The sequence below is a fragment of the Pelobates fuscus genome, chromosome 6 (assembly GCF_036172605.1).
Source record: "Pelobates fuscus isolate aPelFus1 chromosome 6, aPelFus1.pri, whole genome shotgun sequence".
NCBI classification, from domain to species: domain Eukaryota; kingdom Metazoa; phylum Chordata; class Amphibia; order Anura; family Pelobatidae; genus Pelobates; species Pelobates fuscus.
The window spans coordinates 104,733,501-104,754,360 of NC_086322.1; the positions used below are offsets into that span (position 1 = coordinate 104,733,501).

The 20,860-nt window shown below is 39.4% G+C and overlaps 1 protein-coding gene across 2 annotated transcripts in view; it reads right to left on the minus strand.

The window, feature by feature from the left end:
- The window catches only part of WWC2 (WW and C2 domain containing 2), a 146,487-nt gene that overhangs the window by 12,368 nt on the left and 113,259 nt on the right, over positions 1–20,860 (minus strand). For both annotated transcript variants that reach the window (XM_063458143.1, XM_063458144.1), the window contains 5 exons: positions 18,287–18,479; positions 17,457–17,615; positions 9,904–10,019; positions 7,104–7,296; positions 5,326–5,490 (listed from right to left, as the gene is read on the minus strand). In XM_063458143.1, the coding sequence (XP_063314213.1) occupies positions 5,326–5,490; positions 7,104–7,296; positions 9,904–10,019; positions 17,457–17,615; positions 18,287–18,479 (826 nt within the window). The remainder of the gene's footprint in view (positions 1–5,325; positions 5,491–7,103; positions 7,297–9,903; positions 10,020–17,456; positions 17,616–18,286; positions 18,480–20,860) is intronic.

Genomic DNA, 20,860 nt, shown 5'->3' on the forward strand with positions numbered 1-20,860 from the left:
CGCTACATCAGGTAGAATCATCATTGCAGTACTATTTTCTAGTGTTCCTGAAGCTGATTCAGCTTGGGTCACGTTCCTCTCTTTTTCATTGTGTATATACAAGGGTTATGCCCTCTTAGTTCTGCAACACACTCTAGTTCCCATTCATTGGGAACGCCTGCACCCTCGTGCCTTCTTCCTAGAGATTACACACTTCCTTGGAACCATACCAATTCATACCTTCAATGGCACTGTGATAGGCTCAAATCAGTCCGCTATCACTCTCAGTTGAACGCTCGCACCTTCCACACCTCCCTGCTATGTCAGTCCCTGTATTGGCTTCCAGTTAGATATAGGGCTGAATTTAAAATTCTGGTGCTTGCTTACAAGTCCCTACATAATGCTGCTCCAACCTACCTATCCTCCCTAATACACAAGTATGTCTCGTTGAGGCCCCTGCGCTCTGCCGAAGACCTACGTCTATCCTCTGTCCGTACTCCCACCTCTAATGCTCGCCTCCAAAACTTCTACAGGGCTGCAACTCTTCCGGGGAACTCCCTTCCCTTCTCCGTAAGACTTTCATCCAGTCTCCGCTCATTCAAAAAATCATTGAAAATTCACTTCTTCAAGAAAGCATATCAATTAAACTCTTAGCAGGTTTTTATCCCCCACCCACCATGACTCCTCTCCTGCAACTGTCAAAAATTACCAACTAAGCCCTCAGTGAATACTTTTCTAACAGCCTACTTCGTACCCCTACTTTTACCCTTTGTGTCACTATACACTTTTCCCTCTAGATTGTAAGCTCATTGAGCAGGGCCCTCCACCTCTCTGTTCCTGTACGTCCAGTTGTCTGGTTACAATTACATGTCTGTGAGTCCACCAATTGTACAGCGCTACGGAATCTGATGGCGCTATATAAATAATAAAATAATAATCACAGCTCTCTATTGTTTCCTCATGAACACCAGCAGCACTGCAGCAGAGGGGATGAATGGTTGGAGACTCTTGTTTGGCATTTAAACATTAAAAGAAAAAGTTTAATGATGACTGGAAAGACAGTGCCAGGGCACTCCAGACACTATAACCACTTCAAGCACTTACAATGCCTACAGTGTTCCTATGGGTATTAAACTCTTCAATATGCCACTTTATGTTTAGCAATAATGTACCTGTAATGTTGGCACCTTATTTTTATGAAGGGAATGTTGCACCTTTTATTTAATGAGAACATCAACATTCTAAATCTCCTAACTGGAGCTTTTAATTTAGGTTAAGAGGTTATACAAGTAGTGCACTGAGAGCCGTGATGCCAAGATACTGGTCACCAATCAGGGTACAGCCAAATGACCAATGGAAGGACAATAGGATTTCAAGCCTGTGGCCAGATTGCGCATTATTTTCCTGTGTCAACACTTTCATGGTGCCAGAAAATGACTTATGTCATGTGGTAAATTTGCAGGTATTAAGCCTTGTTTTAATTAGTAGACAAAGAGAGTAGCAGTATTCGAGGTATTGCATCCAGGGCATCTGCAAATAATAATGGTGTCAGGCTTAAAGTGGATTTATCAAACACAAAATGTACCTAAATATAGGATCAGGATAAGAATAACATTGCAGTACTGCAACTAGAACTGTGGACTATAGAGGGGTTCTCTCTTCAAGCAGAGGGTATAGCAAAGTTAATTTATAAAAGTGCCAATTTCTTTTGGAATCTGCACTTTTTGTAAAATGAAGAAAGAAAAAAGTACACACTCTTAACACATAAAGCACTTTAGCAAGCATTTAAAGAGGCCCTCTAGGCCACTAAAGCACTTCAGCTTTAAATGCTTTGTATAGAATCACAAGTTGGCTTCTGCTCAGACGATATACACTGCAGAGGCCTTTCCTTTTCTTTTTCCATTTTATGAGGACAGAAGTGGGAAAAAAAAAAGTGTTTAACCCCTTAAGGACACATGACATGTGTGACATGTCATGATTCCCTTTTATTCCAGAAGTTTGGTCCTTAAGGGGTTAAATGAGAATAGAATCTACACATTTGCTAGTACCATACAACGTTATTAAATATTGACCTGCTGCATCAACATCCTGGGTCTGCATACAATTCTAAAGCCCAACATGACCTGTGCTAACGAGTTTCATAAACCCGAAGTGGTACTTAATGAATGTATCTCTGCTCTGTGACAACGCAAACTTTCAAACTTTAATGTCATCATTTCTGCAGCTCCACCATTAGTTATAAAAGTCTAACTTCGGCATATTATGAAACACTAACAAAACGACTTCAAATGGGCCTTAGGCAATAACTGTGCTTACTGAGAAATGACTACATTTGCATTGTGTGGCTGTTTTGTAGAAGAAAATGGGTTTAATGTTCATTGTGGGAGTATCTATTGCAAACATAATATGAAGAAAACAGGGAAAACTGCTGTCAATTAACTATATACAGACTCTTAACTGTATGTGAGATGATTCAACAAACACCACCATCCCATTCGTTATTAAATATGCCAAAAGATAGCCTTGTCATTGTCAGAATGCTTGTTATTTTCTCCGGCATTAAACTACTGCATGTGCCCATTAAAAGCTTGGAAAAACAGAACAGATGTGTAATTAATAAAATTTCCTTCAAGTACACTTCGGTTTAATTTAGAATTACTTATTATACTAGTATGCTCTGTTAATAGCTTGCTAGACCCTGCAGGAGGCTCCTGTATGTAACTAATGTTCAAATTACAGAGCAGGAGATTACATCTGATTAAAAGTGAAACTATTTTTTTTCCATGCAGGCTATATGAGTGACACTCAGGGAAGGTGTGGCTTGAGCAGCATAAGCAGAAACAAAAGTGATTTAATGGAGCGCTATAAGGTCAGGAACACACACATGTATTCATGCCCCTATAGGGTTAAAACCACCATCTAGCCACCCAGGTCCTTTCATGCCTCCCTAAATATAGTAAAATCTTACTTGTATTCAAGTCTGCAGCTGCTTGCTTTGTCCCGATTTCCTTCTGACCTGCCCACTGCCTGCTGACATCAGCAGAAGTGGTAGCCTGATCCAATAACAATGCTTCCCCATAGGCTTGGCTGAGACTGACAAAGGGGCAGATCAGGGGCAGACCCAGCACAATTCAAACACAGCCCAAGCCAATTGAATCAATTAATCTCTGTGAGGAAAGTTCAGTGTCTGCATGCAGAGGGAGGAGACACCAAATGTTTGGATGCATTTTAGGCAGCCTCGACCCAGGAAGCATCTCTAATAGACATCTTAGAAGTGGCCAGTTAAGTTATCACTAGGCTGTAATGTAAACACTGCATTTTCTCTAAAAAGACAGTGTTTACAGAAAAAAGCCTGAAGGTAATGATTCTACTCACCAGAACAAATTCAATAAGCTATAGTTGTTCTGGTGACTATAGTTTCCCTTTAACACCTATATGGCAGAGAATTGAGCAGAGAGAATGCAGAGGCATGATCTATACACAAAAACAGCTTCATTAAGCTTCATTCACTAAAGTTGTTTGGTGACTATGGTGTCCATTTAAGTTCAATACAGTTCACTTACAGTGTAGACTGAATGTGCCAACCTAACAAACTGTGGTAGAAAGAGGATCCATGCACTCCAAGTATCTTCAATTTTATTTATTTGGATAAGTGAGACACCACAACGTTTTGACCCCTGAAAGGGTCTTTGTCAATCTACTCCATGTGGCTGGTGCTGGCCCATGGTCCAGTTTAGCACCCGGATCTGATTGGAGTGCGGTTTGTTTGTTTTCTCTTTTTGCTACCTGCCAAACTGGACAGATGTGATTAAAATCCTCTTTGTTTTGGGAACCTTCAGCTGGGCTACTGTATTGTACAATACACATCTAGAAGTGGGGTGCTTGCATGCATACCCCATCTGGCCTTCACCTGGGATGGAATTCCCCCAATTAGAACTCTACTGCTGGTGCATCGGGTGCTTAATGCAGCTTACGGCAAGTTGCCAGTAAAGAGCCGTGAGATGCATAATGAGGAACTAGGTTTTATTGAAAAGGTACTGTTTTACAAATAAAGAAGCTTCATTGTAAAATTATTTTAATATCCTTTTCCTTATGTGCACTTTATTCTCCAACATGCAGTGTACAATCCCCAAAGTTTAATTTATTTTTGGAGAGAGTATAATTCGATTCTGTCACATAAAATCAAATTGGAAAATCAGGAAATAACCCAAACCTTAAATGATTTTACTTTGGTTCACACACCTTTTGAGATTGCCTGGGCTAAGATGCAAAGTGAAGAAGTAAATGCATTTACTTCCAGAATCCATGTCAGCACACATACAAAAATAGAACCGCTACACTCTAGGAAGTTCAAATGAGGAATCTTCTATCAGAGGTCTTTTAGGAGAGGTGTGTCTTCATCCAGGTTGAGATAATGTAATTTTTGGATGTGGTTCAGCTTTTAATGCAGGATTTATAGACATGCAGGTCAGTTTACAAAAGGAAAAAAAAGATCTGCACATTTTTGTTTGATGTCTCTGCATCGGTTTAAGTAACAGAGAGGAGGGGTGCCAGACACAGAGAGTGCTCTTTAAAATGAATTCAAATTATCCGGTGATATTTGATATGTATGTACAATGTGTGGTGGGGATTGGTTTACGGCATGGTTACAATCCATACCATTCATGAAGAAATTTGAACAATGACTTTACCTCTAGTGACACGGAATGGGTGCAGGCCAGGTTTAAAGAGAAATAGCTCATCTGAATGGATCTTCAAATCTTTGGCCAAAATATTTTTAAAAGGGTTGATTTTAAGAAACTAGTTCATTGTTACTAAATAACCAAGTACGGTAATAAAATCTGAAAAATCTTCCTGAAATATTTCTCCCTCAAATAATACTGAGTAAGGTACACTAATTGATCAACAAATAACTCCTCAACTAGAACGTTGATTACAATAATCTAGGGGTTACACCAGCACCTGCTGCTGCAGAATCACTAAAAATGTTATACAATAGGGCTAGTCTACAAGCTTCTGGAACACAAGACACTAATTATTATTATTATTTATAAAGAGCCAAAAGGTTCCGTAGCGCTGTAGAATGGGTGGACTAATAGCAAAGTATTTGTAACCAGACGAGTTGAACACACAGGAACAGAGGGATTGAGGGTCCTGCTCATTGAGCTTACATGCTATGAAAAGCTTATGAAAGCATCAATAAAACAAGATAGTGGACAAAGCATATTACAAGACAATATATAACAATGTATTGAGATATAAATACACATTTTTCTTGTTGTTTTTTTTTTTTTTTAAATTGAAATTATTAAATCCTAAAATAATGTGTACTTTTCCAGATCTTACCCTACATATATACTGGTTCTTTTCCCCTGGAGAAAAAGTCTGTGACCGGACGATCATACTGTTTCGCACAAATGGTCGCTGCCTGGAGCCAAGGTTATTCCTGTCTTTGGGTCGGACAGAAATATTTTCATGAGCTGCTTCTTCTGTGTTGGTCTCTTTGTCAACCTATAAAAATAAATTGAAATGCTAAATAATTGTGTTTGTGTCCATCAAGTGCATGTCCTACAAATGTCGATTTTTAGAAAAGAGACACCACAGGCCTCACTAAAACTCAGTAATGTATGTTCGAACTAAATGTTCTATATACATCTATATTCTCCGAATATACACATACACACACGTTATACATATATATATAGTTTACATAACTGGCAAAATTGTCCCTCTAGTAAACTAGTGCCAGCAATAGTAAGCTAAATATATGTAGTTATATACTTTGCATTTCAACCTTCATATCACATCTTTTAGTACAGCTATTGTACAAGTCAAAGAGGCATCCAGCCACTATGATGGTGTGTACAATTCCCGGTGATTTTAATTTCTAATTTTGATTACACTTAAACCCCTTTGAAGCACATGTGCCATTGAGGGGTGCATGGAAATATTCAACTAAAACAAACACACACACGTTATTTTTGTGACTATGTTTCAATAAACACCATTGAATTTATGGAAAGACCTGTGATTTGCACCCTTTTTCTAATTTGGTATATATGTATTTAAAAAAAAATACAAAAAATTATATATATTTTTTTTTTTAATGGAGTGCACATATTCTCCTATGTAAGATCTAAAGTCTACAACAGTCTATTAATAAATGCATGTTTAGATGAATATTTCCATGCACCCCTCAATGGCACAAGTGCTTCATAAAGGGGTTTAAAGGGACACTATAGTCACCAGAACAACTACAGTTTATTGAATTTGTTCTGGTGAGTAGAATCATTACCTTAAGACTTTTTGCTGTAAACACTGTCTTTTCAGAGAAAATGCAGTGTTTACATTACATCCTAGTGATAACTTCACTGGCCACTCCTCAGATGGCTGTTAGAGATCCTTCCTGGGTCATGGCTGCCTAAAATGTATCCAAACATTCAGTATCTCCTCCCTCTGCATGCATATACTGAACTTTCCTCATAGAGATGCATTGATTCAGTTCATCTCTATGCGGAGATGCTGTTTGGCCAGGGCTGGGTTTGAATTGTGCTGGCTCTGCCCGTGATCTGCCTCTTTGTCACTGTCCGCCAATCCTACGAAGAAGCATTGGATTTGGAACATGATTACCACTTCTGCTGATGTCAATAGGCAGTGAGCAGGTCTAAAGGAAACAGTGACAAAGCATGCAGCTCCAGACTTTAATACAATAAGATTTTACAATATTTAGAGAGGCATGAGGGGAACAGGGTGGCTAGATGGTGGTTTTAACCCTATAGGGTCAGGAATACGTGTGTGTTCCTGACCCTATAGTGCTTCTTTAAAATGTAATAAAAATTTGAAATCAAAATCACCGGAGAATTGTACACAGTAGTCATGATACAGTTTTTAGCTATAAACAATATATTGTGTAGAACAAACAAAACAAAAAACTGAAGACCAGTTTTAAAATGCACAGCTGTCATTTTCCAGAAGGAGTGTACTTTAATTATTGTTATTTGCTTCTGGTTCCAAAACCTTTGTTTTGGAGAACCATGCTTTACAATAAGAAAAATAAAATAACCTTTCATTTTTGGCAGTCAAGTGATTTGATTCTATGCCTAGAAAATAGATTTTATATTTACCAGAGTTGGTAACTCAACAGCAGTGAAAGGACTAGAGGTACTCTCCCATTTGCCTGGATCTTCATACATTCCTTTTGATGACTCTGCTGCGTCACCAGATAAATGCAATGGTGCTGAGTATTCGTCATCCATGAGGGCTTCTGCTTCTGGCTCTCCAAGAACATCAAAAGGTACTTCTGGTGGGATTTCTGACCTGTTTCACAATAAAATTCTGAAGTGATGCCATACATGTTTCCCCATTAAAACGACCAGTGAGATTTTGATATCAGACAAGTTACAGAGATGCAGATAACTTCGAGACAAACACGAACAAAATGAGAAAATTTTGAAAAGAATATAAAAAATGTAAGCACAGTTTCTAGAATAAAATCAGAATAAGTGTACCTACGAAAAAATGGCTTTAGAACGGTTTCATTTATCACATTATTGACTACAATTCTGAATTCTGTAGTTGCAGTCACACACTGGCTCAGTAACCTGTAAATGATGGCTCAGGGCTGTCTGGTGAAGCTTTTGAGAACAATGCCAAGATTGTTGGTGGAAAATATCCAGCTTGAAGGGACACTATAGTCACCAGAACAACTACAGCTTATTGTATTTGCTCAGGTGAGTTGAATCATTCCCTTCAGGGTTTTTGCTGTAAACACTGTCTTTTCAGATAAAATGCAGTGTTTACATTACAGCCTGGTGGTTTTAACATTATACGCTTAGAACAGACTTTTAGTACAGCCCTGAGATATGCTCAGTATGCTTCTACAACTGATTTGTGACATCACTCAAAGTTTTCATTGCCAACTCTGGGAATGCCTCCCTTGTAGGGATATCTCGGTTCACTTGCATACCTAAACCCAACAATGGAGTTCGTACATAAGGCGTCAGAAAGAAACTCAGAATCTTAGATTTCTGTCACTTTGGCAAAAGGCCTGATCTGAGGAACAAGCAAATCTCCTTGGACTTGCCACATATGTCCCAAGAAGCCAAAGTGGGTATGAGCAGTGTTCAGCTTTAGGTGACAAATAATGTCTTGCAAGTACCAAACAAGGAGACCCTCAGTATGTTTAAAGCTGTGGTGCCAGTTTTTACATTTACATGATGCAAGTTGCAGTCCACAGCAAGTGAGCCTAATAGATCTGGAAAACTGAAGGGGCCAGGCATGTCACTCAGTGAATCCTTAATATACGTTTCATCACTCAAACAGAAAGCAACTGGAAGTTCATCAGTACTCTGTGGAATATTGAGATTATTCATTGACTAAATCTCAGACTATCACAAGCGATCAGTTGGGTGCTTTTTATTTGGTCAGAAAAACTCTACTTAAATATCTGTTCTAGCGTGCTTTTATGCTCACCTGTCATGGAATCTGTCTCAAGAGTTGCCTACTCAACGTGCTTCTTAATACCAAGTGGCTGCAAGGAAAAGGTTGCTAGGAGACAGGTGAGGCCCACTAACTAGTCTACTTTTTATCGTCGTAGGTTTAGAGCAAAAAGAAGGCACAATAGATTGATGTGTGGTGTTATTTATAACCAACTTTCTCCCTTTATTAACATATAGAAAAAAGAATTTTAGCACATTATTGAGCTAATTAACCTAGTAACGGATAAAGTCACCCATTACTAGGTGAATTAGCTCAATATCCTAAAGCATTAACAAAGCTTAAATCTCTTCCCCCTCTCATTCTTAATGTTGGTTATAATTCACACCAGGCTAATTAAACACACTAATGCAATTCTGAAAACTGACCACTAGATGGTATAATAAGCCTATGGGTTAATTCTTCCTCTATAGATTGTAAGAAGAGGTTTTAGTACTCAGCACACAGAAATTTGATTTTAAAGAGATGGTATAGTAAATAAACCGAATTACTAGGATTAATAATTGAAGGAAGATCGTGCAATATTTTGAGGCATCAAGTCTCCACTAAATTCTTCACTGCGCACTACGGCCAGATGCACAATAAGAGCTCCTTATAAAAATCCTTTATTCAAAACCCACGAAGGAAGCATGAACTACCTTTTAATGACAGTAAATTAGCGTGGCTAATTTTAATTTAAAATTATGCTAAACAATAAATGAATGGTTTTTGTAGGATACTTTTTTTCCACTCCTCGCAAGTTCACTACATTGTACAGTTCTAAGGATTTGCGATGCCTGATGTTGAAAAATAACATTGTGGCACATCACACAAAAGTAGTAATCCTGAGCATAGAGCAGACCACAAAACAATGGGTGGAACTTGAGAGGGAATTAATCTCTACTGATTAAAACACTGAAGTGGTCATGGTGCTTGAAGTAACCCTTTAATATTATTATAAGTTATACAACGCCAATATAGAGCTTTACAATTAAAAGCAACTGAGACCTTGAGAAGCACTACACTACTAAATACAGACATTTTTAAGCTTATTCACCAACATGTGGACTATCAGTCATTCGCGGTGAATTAAAGGTTTCCAACAATTCTCACTTTAGTGAATAACCATTTTTGTTTAAAATTATTTAATTTTATCCCATTAATTATGGTCTGTTAAAAAGGCATAGGTTTTCTCTCAGGGCCCAACCATACAAGTTGAACTTGCAAACTCTACTTTGCTATAAAGATTATATATCTCTAGTTTTTAGGACAGCTACAACTGGCTATATCTAATTACATGATGTCTGTGAAAGAAGCCTTTGTAACTATATTATTTAATGAAATGTCTTTGTGCTATACACGTACTTTGAAGATCTGAGTTCCAACGTATGTCTTCAAAGACAGCAGGAGAAGGAATACAGTTAAATGAAAAGGATCCTCATAACATACCATTCTTCCCCAGAACATTTCTGATCCTGTACTTCTTCATCTTCTTCCAAGGCCAGTTCTTGCTCTACAGCTTCAAGCTCAGCAGATGTCCTCTCCAGCAATGCTGACACAGCATCCTGACAGTGAATGAGATAAAGCAGTGAGCAGAAATGACCATGAAAGGAAACATGCAAGCAAAAATCATGTAATTACAACTTCAGCATCCTAATCTTTAATTGAAATTCTGTTTGACTTCGGTCGTATGGTATCTGAGATTGCAGAATAAATGAAACCGTATACACCCAGATACTTTTTGAATGTCCACTCATTCATGTAGACTTCTGCTTCAAAATGTAGGTGTCAGTCGACAGGAGTCAATTGTTCTTATTTGCAACTGGGAAAAGGAAGAACCAGATAGAATTCTTTATTCCTTTACTATGTTCATTTTTCCAAATTACCAAAAACATTTAAAAGGAAAATGTCAGGATTACAGTTGATCCAGCACACAGAATAGTATCACACAGGGCCGCCATCAGGGGGTGACAACCATAACTGTTGTCACGGGCCCGGCGGCCCTGGGGGGCCCGGCCGCCCGGGCCCCATGTGTAGCGGCGGAATTGCCGCCGGTGCAGTTGCACCGGTGCCCGCACGCTGATGGGGCCCATCGGGTGGCCCATGCACTTAGGGCCACCCGATGGACCCCATATCTTCAGGGGCCCGGTCAGCGCTGTGGCCGTGGTATAGCGCGACCGGGCCCCTTTAAAAAAAAAAAAAAAGCAGCCGCAGCAAGTGCTGCTGGGAGGAAGTGGTCACTTCCTCCCAGCTCACTCCGCGCGGGAGGAGCGCGCGTGTGCGGCAGTGAGGGAGAGCCGGCCGACTACTCCCATCAGCCACAGCCACCCTCCTGCAAAGACAAGGTAAGAGACAGGAGGGTGGCTGGAAAATGAGCTTTGTGTGTGTGTGTGTGTGTGTGTATGTATGTCTGTATGTATGCATGCATTATGTCTATGTATGTCTGTATGTATTTATTAATTTTGCACGGGAAAACGATCAGAGAAGTCTAGATATGAATACAGTAAAGTGCATGTTGGGTCTCTTACTAGGGAACACGTGGCCATTGTTTCCAGTGTTTCATCAATTTCTAGAGGTATGAAATCAATGTTTAGTAATCAAATAGTAATTATTTTCCAAAGTACATATTCAGGGGGTGACTAGTTTTTGTGTATTTAAATACCATAATTTATTGCAAATTTATCCTGGTAAACATGGGAGGAGGGAGGGAGATTTTATAAATGTAATCATAACCGAGAAGTGGAGCAAAGTTTTAAAAGAGAGCAATCAATCGTTGAGGACATTTATTGTTACCACTATGATTGCTCTTCTTTTCGAACTTTGCCCAAACCTCCTTTTATCAAAACATTTCTAAATTCTCTCCATGTGTCATTCTATGCATGTCAAGGTATTTGTGTGCATCAAAATAGATACGCAAAAAAAGTAGATTGTCATAACTTGAATTATTTATTTATATATCTTTAAATAGAAAAACTGAATTTAGTGGAGCATAAAATTCATCTTCATGGATTTTCTTTTCTGTATTTTCAGTATATACATGTATGCCATTAACATTGTGGGATGTCAAATTTGACATTTGGGTAGAAACTGATGCAGTGTCATCCACATATAGAAAGTGCCCTTACTCAGGCACTTCCTAAAAAGATTTCAGTTTGTGGTGGATGTGAATAATTTGGGGGCATGCATTATGTTTGTCAAAACAAATGGACTTTCATTTTTCTCAGCATGATATTGGCTGTCTGTAATAGCATGCTATTTGATGTTACCTAAAGATCATATTCAGTATGGGAGATTGATTATGGTAGTCTGAATTACATGAAAAACTATATGTAGACAACTGAGTAGAATTCAGGTACAAGCTGGGGCGATTTTGTTAAGCTTCCAGCACAAACATAAAAAGCTAAGCTGTTCTAAAGTTTGTTGATGTTGGAAAAAATGTTTTGATAGCACTTTGTCGGTAACACATCATCTACATATTGTACTAGGCAACCAGCTGGGACAAAACCACAAGGTACGTATATAACTTAGTATACATATTTATTTGATCTCACTAACACAAGGTGTAAATAGGGTTGTATTTAGAGATTCAAAATTTCCAGAAATTAGGAAGTCCCGTTCTTTTTCCGAAAAAAATTGACATTTTTAAAATATGCATAGTGTAGTAGTTTTACAAACTGAAAATAATTTTGTTACACTGGGAACATGAAATGCAGTGTATATCAAAGTATTATGCTTGAAATAAATGTACAGCATAATCAGTAAATAATAAACTAAATTTGCTTCTTTTTTTTTAAAACTTCATTTTTTTTGTTACAAACGGAACAAGGTCTGTAAATGTTAAGAACATTTCAACTATACATGAGAACAGGTAACTCATCCCTTTCCCTCAAAAGCTGCAAAAAAACAAACAAAAATAAAACCATCAACATAAAAAAAATCTTCTCTAATCCTCCTCAAAATCTTTCACTGGGTGAGTGATCACAAATACCCTATCAGATTTGCACATTGGCACAAATTGCAAATAAAAGGTAAGTAACTGGCATTATTTGTGCCGGTAGGATGTGGCCACATGGCATTGTGGAGGTGGAAAGACCACCTCAATATTTAATCTTCATATTGAAGGTTTAACATTGGAGTTGTCCTTTAACTGGCATAAGAACTTTGGAGGAAAAAGCTACTTGCACTTTCATTGCTATGGCCCTCATCGTTTAATTCCATAAAGTATTTCTTAATGTCTTTAGGACACTTCTGGCGTGCAAGGGTGTGTTTTGTCATCCTTGGAGCATTTGGGAAATAATATTTCTTGTCATAGTATTTGCAAATTACAGCATTGTTCTCAGCAGAAATTGCATTGTGGAAATGTTTACCAATACTGAATGTTGGTCTACCCATCTTACTGAGAGGAGGAAAAGAAAAGCCAATTTACTGGCCAGACAGACTCAGACTATAGGTAAACATTACACAGTTAAGGGGGAGAACATTAATAGGAATCTTATAGATAAAGGTTATAAAGATAACATATTTTTTCAGAGTAATTTAACTTGTTACCTGTCAACTATAGACTGTAAGCTAGTTTGAGCAGGGTCCTCTCCAACCTATCGTTCCTGTAAGTTTTCCTGTAATTGTCCTATTTATGGTTAAATCCCCCCTCTCATAATATTGTAAAGCGCTACGGAATCTGTTTGCGCTATATAAATGGCGATAATAATAATGATAATAATAATAATGTATGTCTATGTATGTCTGTATGCATGTATGTCTGTCTGTCTATGTATGTCTGTCTGTATGTCTGTCAATATGTATGATATTATGTATGTCATTATGAATGTATGTCTGTATGCATGTATCAATGTATGTCATTATGTATGTCTGTCAGTATATATGTATATATGTCTGTCAGTATGTATGTCTCTGTCTGTATGTCTGTATGTATGCATGTATCAATGTATGTCATTATGTATGTCTGTCAGTATATATGTATATATGTCTGTCAGTATGTATGTCTCTGTCTGTCTGTATGTATGCCAGTATCAATGTATGTCTGTATGTCTGTATATACGTCTGTATGTATGTATGTATATATGTCTGTATGTATGTATGCCAGTATCAATTTATGTCTGTCAGTATGTATCCGTGTCCTTTTGTATCAGTGTGTGTGTGTGTGTCTTTGGGCGGTATTTGGAGGCGGATCCTGTGGGCGGTATTTGGAGGTGGGCCCCAGGGGGCCCAGACCCTGAGCTGAGTTAGTTAAAATTTCTGGTGGCGGCCCTGGTATCACACCTAGGACCAAGGATAACATCTAGCCGGACATTAGAATGGCAGGACTTCACGTATCAGAGAATAGTCAAAATACTTGCAGAGGCCAGGGACATAGAATGCGATGCAACAAGGAGGAGAGCCAGAAGTCAAGGATACCAGAAATCAGGGAAGTTAAAATAAAGCCAAAGTCAAATACCAGAAAAAATACAATCAAGAACACATTATCTGATAACCAGCAAGTGGAAACCACGACGGGCAATGGAAAAAAAGGCAACTTGGGTTCAAATAACCCTCTCTAGGCTGCAATTGGCCGTCTCTGAATTCTGACCCCAAAACGTGAATGCACTTGTATGACTTGACATAGCACGCACGTTGGCACCATCTTTAATGTGGGCGAAGGCAAGTTTATTATAAAATCCTGGACCCCAGCGTCCGGCGTTCCTAAGAACGTCGCACCCGCTAGGGATCATAACGTTGGGAGACCGGGCAGCTAGTTTGAAACCTTTCTGTCGGCGTGGCTGCCACGGCGTCAGAAGAGCCGAGAGCCGTGACAGAAAACTCCAGGCACTATACCAACTTCATATAAATAAACGCACTCTGACACGAAGGGGTTAAACCATTCTCAGTTTAACCCCAAAGTTGCCTCCAGCTCACCCACCCCCGGCAGCATTTGAAATTTCACTTTCAGGAAGAGTGGAGTGCCACTGGGCAGGGGCACCGCTAATTGCCTAAATGCAGTCAGCTGAAACTCAAAACTAACCAGTGACTCCCCATTCTTAAAACAGGCTTGGAAAGAAACGTACCTTTTCCATGTGGAAAAGAATAGGGAGTCACCGATTGGCTTAGAGCGTCAGATGACCGCACGCAGCCAGCCTACTGTGCCCCATATCTGCGACACTCTGCGCTTCCAAAAACTGAAACTTCAGAAGAAGGATGTCATCTGGGGGGGAGGGCACATCCTGCGTTGCCCCATGCCTGCGGCACTCCGCGCTTCCCAATACTGAAACTTCAGAAGAAGGAGTTCATCTGGGAGGGTGGGGGAGTGGGGGGGAAGTCACATCCTACTTCCAGCCTGTGGTGCCTCAGCTCTGCGGCACTCCGCACTTCCTAAAACTGAAACTTCAGAAGAAGGATGTCATCTGGGGGGGCACATCCTGCTTCCAGCCTGCGGTGCCCCAGCTCTGCGGCACTCCGCTCTTCCCAAGACTGAAACTTCAAGAGGAAGGATGTCAAACGGGGGGGGGGGGGGATGGCACATCTTGCAGAGCCCCATGTCTGCGGCACTCCGCGCTTCCTAATACTGAAACTTCAGAAGAAGGAGGTCATCTGGGAGGGTGGGGGGGAGGTCACCTCCTACTTCCAGCCTGTGGTGCCCCAGCTCTGCGGCACTCCGCGCTTCCTAAAACTGAAACTTCAGAAGAAGGATGTCATCTGAGGGGGAGGGCACATCCTGCTTCCAGCCTGCGGTGCCCCAGCTTTGCGGCACTCCGTGCTTCCTAAAACTGAAACTTCAGAAGTAGGATGTTATCTGGGGATAGTGGAAATCAGCACTGAAGGCAGCTTTGGAGTTAAACTTTTCCTTGAGGTAAGAATGCACCGTGGGCTTCCTGGCACCATAACAATGTCATTTAGATGAAGTTGTTATGGTGTCTTAAGGTGACTAAACTGTCCCTGAAAGTCTCATTAGATTAAAAGGGATTTACCAAAACTTTCTTACTGTAATTACTTGGCTTTAAATGAACTTTGGAAAACAAATTTCACCAAACTGTTTATGAAGCCCTATTAAAAACTTTAGCAAAACATGAAAAACAGATTTATAGATTTTTGGATCTTAGACAAGAATATCTTCATAGCGAAATGCCAACCTAAAGCATGGGTTATCTTACATGTTAATATAGTGAAGACTATATTGGAAAATGTGAAATCATACATTTTATATATGAATAAAAGTTTTTCAGAAACTTTGTGCATGCATGTTGCGTGTAAATTATATGACACTTCAAATGTACCTGCCACGGTACACACAAGTTAGATTCAATTTGAAAGAGCATCTAAATCTATTTTGATAACAGAAGCAACAAAAGCAATGCATGTCAAGGTTTACAGTTATATTATTTATACAACAGATTCCACAGAGCTTTACAGCTATACAATTAAGGATGTACAACAGAAAGCCAGTGATGACAACATGTTGATAGAATCACAATCTAGGATAGGCAAAGCGCATGCAGCATCTCAGTTTCAAAGTCTAATTTTAGTAGGTCTGTCTGCAGCTACAACCAGACCCCTTCCTCATTTAGAAGAGATCTCTAGTCATGAATAGCTCATGGGGTCTATTCTTATTCAATCAAGCCATGTCCAGCAGAAGTTTATGGCATGAGTAGTTCCATTCATCACATGGGATAAACTGAACTGTTCAGTAATAAAGAGGCAGCTATAAGTTTACACATAGGACGGCTCATTTTTAGTGATTCAGGTTATTATTATTATTATGTTATTTATATAGCACCATCAAATTCCGCAGTGCATTACAATGGGTGGATGAACAGACATGTAGTTGTAACCAGGAACAGAGGGGTTGAGGGCCCTGCTCAATGAGCTTACATGCTAGAGTGGGGAAAAATGACACAAAAAGGTAAGGATAGTATTAGACTAGTGACAGTTGCAGAAGAGGAATCAGTCGGGAGCTATTAACAGTTTAATTGATACGCTTTTATGAAGAAGTGTGTTTTTAACGATTTTTTTAAGGAGTGGAGACTGGGTGAGCATCTAACGGACGAGGGAAGCGAGTTCCACAGGAACGGTGCAGCCCTCGAGAAATCTTAAAGGCGAAATTGAGCTCTATGTAGGGACTGACAGAAGGGTAAGGCATGGGAGGTGCGGGCGGACAGGAAGATGAGCCTCGCTGCCGCATTCATTATGGACTGTAACGGTGCAAGTTGGGAGCACGTAAGACCACTGAGAAGCGGATTACAGTAGTCAAGGCTAGAAAAGACAGTGGAATGGACCAACACGTTAGTCGCATCTGGCGTTAAGTAGGGGCAGATGCGCACAATATTTTTTAGATGGAAATGACAGGATTTGGCGATAGACTGAACATGAGGCTTGAAAGAGAGGTCGGCGTCAAAGAGAACAGGTTATGTGCACCGATTGGCAGAGCCATTTCTGGAAAGAAACAGAGTTCTGGACAAATGGTGTGTGTAACATACATTAAACACATGCACCATTTTGATATAATTTACCGTATATTGAATTGCTACACTCAATCCTGAAAGAAAGTGCTTGCTTCACCTTCAACTTCACAATTGCGCAAAGTGTAGTCACTCTCAGCATAATATTAAATATTTAAAAAAATACACAGGAAGTTGAGCACAAAAAAAATCAAACCAAACCAAACAAACAAAAACCTGCATTGAATAGATTAAGGCATTTGTCTACTTTATGGTGGTGGTGGGTGGTGTGTGTATATATATATATACACACATATACATACACATACACACACACACACACACACCACCACCACCACCACCACCATTTCTTTCCAGAAATGGCTCTGCCAATCGGTGCACATAACCTGTTCTCTTTGACGCAGACCTCTCTTTCAAGCCTCATATATACATACACACAGATATATTTGCTTCATGGCAGTGTACATTTCTAATGAAAAAGACATGTCAAAAAACATTTTATTAAATTAAGCCCAACCTCACACGCTAGGAGTCAAAATGAAAGATTCTTACCAAATCTAGAGCTGCAATCCTTGGCTTGCTTGTATCGAACACTGACTTTACAGAATGCTCCTTCTGTAGAGGTATTGGTCTGCATGGTAGCAAGTTATGCCACTGAGTATATCCTTCATTATTTAAAGCAAAGTCTGCCAGACTGATCTGTGTCCCAGCCTACAATAAAAAATTAAAAAAATTAAAAAAAAAAATGTAAAAGTATTATGTTTCACTTATTTTTATTTAATTTTTTTTAAATCTTAAAATTCTTTCACCTAGTGGGGATATATTTTTTTATGCTTCCGATTTTTTCCTTTACAACCCATTGTGCATTTACTATAGAGCCTACTGGGCTTTCGCTCTGCACAGGTCAAAAGGAATAATTTGTGTTTTCAGTCTTCTTGCCTTGAAACATGCTGTTATCAATAAAAACACTGTCTGTTTAAAGAGAAGCAATTCATGTAGTGGAGACGGAGCAGACAATATATCATAATCATCGAGCAGAACAGTGACCTGACAAACAAAAGGACATGTCACCTAAGCAGTGCTGATGGATTAAAAACACCTTTCGGTGACTTATACAGCAAAAATGATTTATGTAATCTCTCCAAAGTAATGGGGTCACCATACCTCATTATTGAATCTTCACAGATCAACTCTAGGGTTATATTACATGTATAACATTTCCTTAATGTTTAATTGTACAAAATAAGGAAAACAAACAAAATTTTCATAGGATATTAACTATGTGCCTAGCAGTCAGCAGGAAGTTTAAAGACGCTACCTATCATACTCAGCATGCCCCTTAAAAAATATAGGTATACTTGAAAGTAGTAAGCCGATCATACCATGCATTCCTCTCGATGCGTCTTGCCAACAGAACACACATCGACTCTCAGAGTCTTTTGCTGTAATGATGTCTGAGAAATTGACATTCGAAACAGCTCATTAAATATCAAAATCTCAGCAGATGGGTAGACTTTGGTCCGGAAAAGACAGCTGATGTCACTGGAAGATGGGAGGACGGCTACTCTGAAATACCTGCAACACAAAGTAACATTTTATTTTTTATTTTTTTTTAACATCACAATCTGAAAGCGTAAATAGCATTCAAGCATTTAACGTCTTGCTTCTTTAGTTATGGCAGAGTACTTTCACTAGTGGAAACAGGATATTATGTTTACTTATTCCCTTTATTTAAAAACTTAATTGTGAATTCCACACTTATTTATGCATTCTGCAAATGGGTACCATTTGACTCCCTGTCAATCAATAGCAGCAATAATGTAGAGAGGTCCCTGGTGCAAGAAGTTATTTTTTTGTCCCCGCTCTAGTGCAAGGGTGGCCAAAAGGTTAATCCTCAGCTACTGTACAACTCCCGTCTCCCACTGTCATGCCAACTGGGGTTCTACCATTTGCCCATCCTTGCAGAGTTGCATTTGTGAGCAGTGTTTGTGTGTTTGAATATAAGCATGCTTTTGTGCTTGAATATAGGATTGTATTTGTAGGTACTGTTGCCATTTGAATGCAGGATTGTGTTATTCAAATTTGTGTGTAGTGTTGGTTTTGAATGCAGGTGTGCAGTTTTGTGTAGTGTTGGTGTTTTAATAAAATGGTGTTTGATTGTGTATTGTATTGGTGCTTGAATGCTGGGATGTATGGACATATACACACACATACACACTGGCATACAAACAGTTACACACATGCATCACAGCTTACATATTTCTAGCCACTCCCCTGCTTTTGTACTTTTTGATTGCAGGAGGATGGCTAGCCTGGGGTCCAGATCTAATTGCTTTAACCCATTAAGGACACATGACATGTGTGACATGTCATGATTCCCTTTTATTCCAGAAGTTTGGTCCTTAAGGGGTTAAACAGACACATGATTGAAATATTGCTGTTTGCGCATTGCAAATAAAGGAAATCGACTTAAATTACATGGAATGCTGGACATCATATTCGATCAGATCTGGCTGTTGTCTGAGGCTGAGGTCCAGGCTCTCCGCCTCCCTGCACAGCATTCTGTTAGCTTTGAGGAGGCATTCCTAATGGCCGCATATGTCCCTTAGTGTAAGGGACATCCAATAAGCCCCTCAAGTTTGTGGGCACGATGCAACCGCACTGGCTGCACAGCTGGAGGTTCCGCCATTGTTATAAACTCTGTCCTTTGCACCAGATAGTCATCATAGAGAAGGCGCACAGAAAGGAGAAATTAAACGGTGTTCTATTTCTTCCCTTTAATTACAATGTGTGCCCCCTGGCTGTGTCTGGACTGAATTGGATTGTGATGTAATTTGCTACATATTCAAAATAACCTTAAACACTAAAGCATTAGGAATACAGGTTTGTATTCCTAACACTTTAGTGTCCTGTCCCTAGTTACAGAGCCCCCCCCCCTTCTATTTCCAATACATTTTAATAAAATAAAGGTTTTTACTTGCCTATCTCAAGCGCCAAGGCTCTGCTAACCTCTTCTCTTCCCGCAATGTCAAGGAAAAGGCATGGCCACATGTGCATCTATGCTCCCACACAGGAAAGTATTGAATCAATGCTTCCTTATGGTGGCTTCCGATAGCCATGTCCATGGAATTATTTTGCCCACACTGGAGGTGTGTCTAAAGCAGAGACTACACACTTTCTAGCCGTAACTATTTATACCTGAATTGGTGCTGTGATTGGCTGATCTATGTTAGCCTATCAGTTTTTGCCTAGGTTAGGTGTTTTTAATAAAACTAGTCAAATCTGTCTAGACAGTTGTAAGTGAGAGTAGGACCTGCCAAAGATGGGGTACATTGACGTTTGTGGCAGGCTTATGCAATGTATGATCATATAGTGTAACTAAACCCCCATTATTTTTTGCCTAGATTAGGTGTTTTTAATAAAACTAGTCAAATCTGTCAGCATCCAAGTAGCTGTTTAGTTGATAGGTGAGTGCGCTGGATTTCTATTTTTACTTAGCCTATCACAGTTGGCCATTGTTGCTCAGGCTAATGCTATCTCTTTACCCCAAGCAGCACAGGGGGAGATGACGTTCTGAGGACTCTCCCACAGCATTAAAACTTAAACGATTTAACACTAAATGAAGGATGTTGCCAGGAAAGCTCAGACACAGCAGCCCACTTCAATGACATGAAGCAGTTAAAGTGCCTTCACTGTCCCTTTAAACTTCACATCGGCACATAGAATGCAAAACTCAAAATGTCTAATTGTATTTTGCATGGAATCAACCAATTATTCAGGAATTGCTTTTATTCTTATGTTTTCTTGTGAACATGTACAATTTCATCCAAAGGCTGCCAAAATCCCCATGCTTAGGTAAGGTTATCTATAATGACGACACTGTGGCTGGGGCTTGCAATGAATTTTAAGAAACCTTTAATATTTTATTGATTTAAAGCTGTATTTATATAGGTTTT